General features: G+C 44.3%; 1 protein-coding gene and 1 long non-coding RNA gene across 4 annotated transcripts in view; one reads left to right on the top strand and one right to left on the bottom strand.

Moving 5' to 3' along the window:
- Positions 1 to 8,128, bottom strand: part of DGKG (diacylglycerol kinase gamma) — a 160,401-nt gene that overhangs the window by 33,283 nt on the left and 118,990 nt on the right. For all 3 annotated transcript variants that reach the window (XM_077754424.1, XM_077754425.1, XM_077754426.1), the window contains one exon: positions 3,714 to 3,891. In XM_077754424.1, coding sequence (XP_077610550.1) covers positions 3,714 to 3,891 — 178 coding nt within the window. The remainder of the gene's footprint in view (positions 1 to 3,713; positions 3,892 to 8,128) is intronic.
- LOC144223612 (uncharacterized) overlaps positions 1 to 8,128 on the top strand; it is a 22,323-nt gene that overhangs the window by 7,810 nt on the left and 6,385 nt on the right. The window contains exons 4-6 of the long non-coding RNA XR_013332767.1: positions 2,309 to 2,385; positions 3,803 to 3,870; positions 5,289 to 5,440. This is a non-coding gene — a long non-coding RNA (uncharacterized LOC144223612). The remainder of the gene's footprint in view (positions 1 to 2,308; positions 2,386 to 3,802; positions 3,871 to 5,288; positions 5,441 to 8,128) is intronic.

Below are 8,128 nucleotides of genomic sequence, written 5' to 3'. Positions count from 1 at the left end.
TTTTTTTTTTTGGTGTTTTTGACTAACTACACTGGGTCAGGCAGCGGGGATACAAAGAGGAAATAACAGCCAGCCTCCATGCTTGGAACATGAAAGGTCTAGGAGGTGTCAGTACGATTGATGGTATAAGTTTAATGTGCTAGGACAAAGGCTGAGCTGTACTTTGGCAGGAGCTCTGCTCCTTTTTAGTGATAGTACAGGTAGATGGCAATGCTAAAGATAAGAACTTCAGAATCAGAAATCCAACTGGTATGCTCCAGAATAAACTAGAATTAAGGGTGAGGGGAATTCTTTTTAAACAGGTTGAGCTTATACTATGTTCCAGGCACTTTCACATCAATTATCTTCATAACAAGTTAGGTATTATTAGGCCCATTTTACAGATGAGGAAGCTGAGACTCAAGGCAGTTGGGTTTATGAAACTAGAAAGTGTAAAGCCTAAATGTAAACCCAAGTCATTCAGTTGCAAGCTTGGTGATTTTCCCAGGACTCACTGTGTTCTAAACTATGCAATGTTTATATAGAACTCATCCCATGCTCATCTTGAATGACCTTATTTCTTGGATTACTTTTCTAAAGAGAAAGACTGATCTGTGATAAGAGAGATTTGACTATAACTTCTTCTACTGTCCTTTCCTCTTACATGCCCTAAGATAAATTGCTTCCCTCCGATTGCACTTTCCTGATTTCTTCCTCACCTCCAATCCCAATGAAATTGTCAAAGAGTAAAGAATCCCAAGAAATGAAGAGCCTATAGAGAGAGGTTCTTGCCTTCTCAGTGGCTGGCCTACAAACTGTGAAACAAAACACACTGAAAGAGAAAAGGAGGCTGCCATACAATTTTGCTCAAGGAGCTCACCTAGACTGCAACCTGTCCATTCCTTAATTTTGCGAAGCTGTGAATAACCTATGATCTGTAGGAGTGTATGTGCTTGTCACATTTGTCTATTTTACAGATAACCAAAAACTAAAATCCAAGAGGGTGAAAGACTAGCCCAACACCGCACACTAGTGAGAGGCAGAGTATGGACTGGAACCCAGGTCTCTCAACTCTCAGGCCAATGCTTCTCTACTAAAATAGGTTGTCTCTTTAGCTTTCTCCCACCCCCGCCCCCCCATTAACATCTCAACTTAAATGAGATACTGGCCCTTTCAAAAGAAAGCTCAATGCTGCCGTCTCTGTAAAGCCCAGAAGCCAGGCCCCTGTTTGGACTCTGCTCTCCTCAGCTCACATCCTCATCTAAAGAACAGGAAGTAGCTTTGGTTTCAGCTCTGATAGCACATTCTGGGGGGTGGGAAAAGGGGATTTGGGGAAGAGAGTTCCTGTAGATGATGGTCAAGAGCAATCAGCAGACACATTACTCTTGCTTGAAGGGGAAGACACATGGTCAGATATGTAAAGAGATGATAAAGGTTTTATCTTCGAATCCTAACCAGAACACGTCCTCAGCAAGAGCTTCCCCATGCCCTGGATGGGGGTGAGGGGAGGATTCTCCCACGGTTCTGTTCTGATGGGACTGGGGGTCAGGGTGAGAGTTAGGGTAAGAGCATCAGGGTGGGAAAGTCTGCACAAACCTTCTATAACCTCCAGTGCTTCCCCCACCCTCTGCCAGCACCCACAACTTCCCCTGCCAAGGGAGGAAGGAGGAACACATTATTCAGTTTAATAATTTACACAAATTGAAAAGTTTACTGTGTAAAGTAAAGGGGACTTAGGAGGGCAACAGAGAAATTAAAATTCCTGAGTCCTCTCTCAAAGGGTGGAGGTGTGGAGATGATACCTCTTGATGACCTTGACTTGGAATATAACAATCTGATTGTATAACAGATGGGTCCGAAATAAGCAAGTAACTCCTCCCTTTGATGGTCAGCCAAGTTTTGTCTCCTATGGTAGGATCACATCCAGTCTTAGCATTTGTCAGCCTGGGACATCAAAGGACACAGACCCAAATCCACGGATACTTTGTCTATGTTAGTGGTTCTCAAACCTGGCAGCCCATCAGAGTTATCTGGGGTGCTCGTTACAATTTTAGATTCCCAGGAACCAACCCAGAGATTATTAGGTAGATCTGGAGTAGGGCCTAGGAGTCTTCATTTTCAACAAGCAGGCCTGGTATAAGAACCAATGATCTGGTTCAACCCCACTCATTCAGCTATCAAAATTTTACATGAGATGCTGGTTTTACAGCAAAGAGAACTGAGATGCCAAAAATATGATAGTGCCAGTACTTGGACTTGAACCCAGTCTCCTGCCTCTTGATGTGATAGCTCTCTGTCAACACTTTCACACATGGCTTTCTTCCCTCAGCTTACTAGTCCATTGAAAACCCCTGAGGATCGGTGGTACCCATTCATCCAATCCACAGAGGATTCAGAGCTATCCAGGTACTCTGATTGAGTTCCCACTTGGTTCATTGGTAGAAATGGCTGGTAAGGGGTAGGGATGAAAGTGTGTTCTGTATCCTGGTGGTTTAATAGGGGAAGGTCCAGTTGATGGCTTCTAAGGCATACTATCCAGTTTCTCTGGTCAAAAAGAACAGTCAGTCCATAGAAGCAACCTGCTGTGTCAGAGGAGCCAGGGTGGCAGAAGCAGAGGGCTGAGGGGGAGAGTAGTAGCAGATGAAATCGCTGAGGTAACATGAGGCCAGACCATTTAGGGCCCTTTAGGCCACATATAGATCTTTGGCTTTTGCTCTGAGCCACTGCAGGATTTTGAGCCAGAGAGTGGCATAATCTGATATATTTTCCCAGGGGTGCTCTGATGCAATAGTGAGAACAGACTCTACAGGGCCGAGGAAGATGCAAGGAATCCGGTTAGGAGGATTTGTAGTAATCCAGGGGACAGAGAATGGCAGCTCAGATCAGGGTGGCAGAAATGCAGTGGTGAGAAGTGACAAGACCCTGGATGTTTTTTTTAAAAGTAGAGCTAACAGGTTTTCTGATAGGTTGGCTATGAGACGTGAGATAAATAAAACGGGTCAAGGATGGTGCCTAGTGTTTTCTCTCAAGCAATGGGCAGGATGGAGTTAACATCAATAGAAATGGAGAAGGCTCTGGGTGGAGAAGGTTTGTGGGAGGGACATCAGGAGTTCAGTTTTGGATATGCTGAGTCACTGACGCTCACGTGGTATTTAAATAAAGTCTCATGCCTCGATGAGGTCATCAAGAGACTGAGTACAGACAGAAAAGAGGGTTGAGTCCCTTGCCTGTGGTCCGCCAGCACCAAGAGGTTAGAGAGATGGGGAGTCAGTGAAAGAGACTGAAAAGGGGTAACCAGTGAGGTATCTGGAAAACAGGAATGTGTGGAATCTTAGAAGCCAAGTGAACAGTATTTTCAGGAACAAGGAGAGATTGGGTCAAATGCCGCTGGTGAGTGAAGTAAGATCAAGTTTGAGAAAACCATTGGATTTGGTTATGGGAGGACACGGGTAACCTAGAGAGTGGTATTGGACTCCTGACCTCACGGAGTCCCAGTTTGATTACTGACTGTCATTTAGGGCTCCCTTATTGTTATTTTCTCTTCTCAATCAGGTGGTAGATTTTACAACAACAGGGATGATGAGTCAGCAAAGTCCCAAATGGGTCCTTATTGGGCTGTAGGACCTTCTAGAGCCTGCTGTAGGCCCTGAAACAGTTTGCTAACAGGCTCACCTGAATACTCCTCTCAGTGGGACACTGACCTAGAGCAATGTCCTTGGACATTGCTTGCTTACCTTGGACGCAGAATTTCAGTTCCTTGGGGTCAGTGATGACTTTCCTGCTTTCCCGTATCACAGCCCGGTTCTTCTTGGTTTCTCCCCAGAGATTGGTGCCTCCATACATGCTGGGAATGTTGAGAATGGCAATGCCTTCAAGGAAGATGCTGCTCAGGTCTACCCCAACCCCGTCACACTGAAGGGGAGGGAGAAAAGGGCATTTGTTAGTGTTCTTCGTGTATCCCAAACCAAGGCTCTGTGTGTGTGTGTGTGTGTGTGTGTGTGTGTGTGTGTGTGTGTGTGTGTGGTAGGGGCTCTCATGAAGGGCATGACAGGCCCTCAGCCACTAGCATGCCTCTGTCAGATGGTGAATCTTGGGCAAAGTTGCTGAGGTCTAACGGTTTGGCCCCTGTAGTGGACTGGGGGAGATGCAATCCTGGTTGGCTCTGGGGACTAGAAGGGCCCAGAGGTCCTCTATAGATCTAGGAGGCCTTCAGGGATGATTCACAAGGCAACTACAAATCTGTTCTCCAGTCCAACCCCATTATCATCAATTCTGTCCCTGCCTAACCATTTTGAAGATATGGTGGGACACTGAGCCCAGAACCTAACACATAGATTTTCAACAAAGGACAGAGAAGTTCACTTTACCCCCTCTTATTTTATCCCTCCTGTGATAAGCACAAGACTTTAAGACTTGGAAGGCTTTCAGATACAGCATAGGGAATACAGTCAATGGTATTGTAATAGCATTGTACGGTGACAGATGGTAGCTATGTTTGTGGCGAACACAGCGTAAGGTATAGGGTTGTTGAATCGCTATGTTGTACACCTGGAATGAATGTAACATTGTGTGTCAACCATACTACAATAATGAAGAAAAAAGGATTTGGAAGGCTTTCAGAATTTGCCTGTCTCCCACATCTGCATTTTAAGTGCAGTTTTGGCATATGTGCTTGCTGATGTAGCAGAATTTCTTTATCCAGTCTCAACCACCCACATCCCCCACCAGGTACAAAAGGCCAGAAGGCTTGGATCTGCCTGTCTCACATATCTATAATCGGTCTACTTTTGGCATACTGTTTACCAATGCAGCAAGAAATATATTAGTTCTGATCTTTGTTCCTCAGGATGGTAGGTAGCTTATTACTACATTTACAGAAGGAAAAAAACTGGACCCAGAGAGGTGAGCTAAGTTATTCAGGGTTGTATGGCTGATTATATAAAAATATCAAGGATTCAAAGTTAGGGAATTTGACTGTAGAGCCCAAGGTCTTTATCTTACTTATTGTGAGGCAGGAAAAACGAAAAGCATGCAATAAAAATCCACGGTCTTTGCGGTTACCTACAAATCCAAACTTCCAGAGATTTCTCAACAGAGGAGGAATAGGAAGGTTGGGCTTGTTGCCATTCATATTTGCTCACCTCCTGATTTCTTCAAAGCTCTTAATTTATGGCACCTTATCATCTCCATGGATAAGGAGTCCCTCAACTACAAAATGGAATGCAGTGAGCTTCTCTAGTAATCAGAAACTCACTTCTTCACTGGGATGTTCTGATTACTTGAAAGGTGGTCTCTTTACGTTGAACCAGATTCTCTTCCTGCTTCTACCTACTGCTCCTGTTCCCTCTGCGGAAGCCAGACAGACTGACCCTCCATCCTCCTCCATGGGGACAGACCACCAGATACAAGATACAATCATCATCATCACTGGTCATATATAGTAAGCACTGCCATATGCCAGGTAAGCTTCTGTATACATCTCATGTATTCCCTTAATAAACTTGGCTATCCCCTCTTTCTATATATGTGCAGAAACGAGACAAACAAGTGGTTAAGTAACTTGCCCAAAGTCACACAACGTACAAATGCAAGCACATAGATTGGATGGCAGGCAGGCGGAGGCTAAGTCCTAAGGGCTCCTTTATTGCCCCTCCCTCACGCCACCATTTAGTTGTGCATCCTCTGGGTTGAACACTGTTAACTCTCTCAGCCCCTTCTGTGGGACCTGGTTTTCAGGCTCTCCCCATTCTGGTTGCCCCGTTCTGTGTGGACTACTATTTGTTACTCTCCTGTTCTGTATGGCTTCTAGCACTGAAAAATAACACCCATCACAGGATCTGATCACACTGGTGGCCATGGCAGGAGCACTTCCTGGGGCTGGGTTCCTCCCACACTCTGATTCCCCAGAAAAGACATAATGTGGGAAGCCCAGTCCCCCTTTAGCATTATTCTTATTGTCAAATATGACCGTTGTTAGCAGCTAGATGACAGCTGACTCACTTCAGCTTGAATGGTGGTTGTCTCAGACACCCAGACCCTCCTCCCATTATCTACTTCTCAGCCAGCTCTTCCCTATTGTGAACTTGTGTATTTTTTTTTTTTTTGGTAAGTTTATTTATTTTTGGGAGGGAGGGAGGGAAGGAGGGAGGAAGGGAGAAAGAGAGAGAGAGAAGAGAGAGATAATGAATCCAAGCAGGATCCATGCCATCACCGCAGAGTCCAATGCAGGGCTCAATCTCACAAACCATGAGATGACGACCTGAGATGAAATGAAGAATCAGATGCTTAACTAACTGAGCCACTCAGGCACCTCAGATAGGTATTTCGGAAGTAACTTAGATATAGGGCTTTACATTTATGTCAATCAATTTCATCTGGTTCTTAGCCTAAGACCTCTCTGTCCATCTAGTTTATTTTAAATCCTCATTCTATGACCCCATAGCCTTCCTATCACTTGGGGGATTAAGTCATTAAAACATATCTATAAAGGGTAAAAACAGGGACCAAGCCCTCTTCTTGGTCATTTAAGACAGCTGACACTGCATTAAACAGCCCTTGAGGTGTGGCTGCCCGACTGGGACTACATCCTCTGGACTGGACTGTCAGTCTACTTTTCATTACAATGTAGAATCACAGATATTAAAAATGAGAGTTCCTTAAAAGAACATGTCCTATCTTTCATAAATGAGGGTCAGAGAGGTTTAGGAACCTGTAGGTGGTCACTCAGCTTACTAATCAGGGAGCCAATTTAGTATCCAGGTTTCCAGACCTCAACCCTATGTTTTCTCCACTAAAGCATCAAGACTGTGCTGAGATCCAATGGCATTTCCTAAATGACCACCCTGCAACTTCTACCAGAAAAGGAATAAGAGGACTCATATTAAATCACTAATATCTGTGTGCAAAGGGCAAATTGTTGGTTAATAATTTATTCTAGAAACTTGCCAGGGACTGGGATGTCTCCTTTTCTACTTTTTTAAAAAACTGGGACATTTGTCCATTTGCCTCTCATTGGATCAATCCCACTCTGTTTTGTAGATTTGTCAAAGTGACCCCTGAAAGACATGTATGTAGGTTTGTCCAGCAACTTGGATTCTAGTGTGTGTGTTTTCCAAGGCTACTTAGTTCTCTATTGCTCTACCTCAGGCTCTGCTACCTTTACCACCCGGTCTTCCAATTTTTGTCAGGGCTACTCTCTCTTGAAAAAGATAAAAACTCTTTTGTAGGCAAAGTCCTAATGAGCCATCCTTTCCATGTTCTTTTGTGTTTCAAACATTGTCTAACATTCTGCTTGGCCTTCAACTTCAAGTTGAGTTGCTTTTGTGCATTCACACCTGGTTGCATGCCCACACTCTGCTTTTGCACGTATGTGTGCAGTCCCCTGAAAGCATCGGCTCAGCCCAGAGCTCTCTGTTATTGTCATGGTTATTTTTAAAACTCTTCCTTTTTCTTCCCAATAGAATTAATGATTTGTTCAAAATTTATTTTGGAATCTCTTCTATCTTTCCATCCATTATATATACATTCTTATTTAAGGATTTAGGCTAAAATCCCACTGGGTCAGACTTTTCCCCAAATTCTATGAAGCACGGCTTCAATGCTGTGGTGCAACACTGTCTTCCTGTGTCCGTAACACCTCTGAGACAAAATGGTCACTTTCCTTCTTGGTTGTAGTTACTTTCACATCATCTCAATGTACTTATTGTTGGTTAAAATGTCCCTTCCCTTCCAGAGGTGATAATAATAGTATTAGCAGCTCATGTTTGGCAAGAGCTTCCTTGGGCAGCGTCTGGTCCTTTCCCTGCAGTCTCTTGGGATCCTCATGGCACCACTACCCCCAAATGACGGGGCCTTACAGGGGTTAAGGTGCTTGCTCAAGTCTACACAAACTTGCCCCTCTCTAAGCTGGCAGAGCTAGGATGCAAACCCAGGCAGTCAGAGGCTAGATCCCACTCTGGAGACGAAAGAGTCAATGAGGCAAATCAGGACTTTTGCTGATGCTAGACTTATAGCAAAATTAAACTCCAGCTGTTGTCTGAATAATTGAAATCTTCCCACCACTAAGTCTTGCGGAGTACTTAGAGCAGTGCCCGGCACATCGATGTTGGATATCAGTATTAGATCTTGCCTCTGCGCCAGCTTTGTTAAA

Source organism: Crocuta crocuta, unplaced genomic scaffold, assembly GCF_008692635.1.
Source record: "Crocuta crocuta isolate KB4526 unplaced genomic scaffold, BGI_CrCroc_1.0 scaffold70, whole genome shotgun sequence".
Lineage (NCBI taxonomy): Eukaryota > Metazoa > Chordata > Mammalia > Carnivora > Hyaenidae > Crocuta > Crocuta crocuta.
This window is presented reverse-complemented; position numbering and strand designations above follow the sequence as displayed.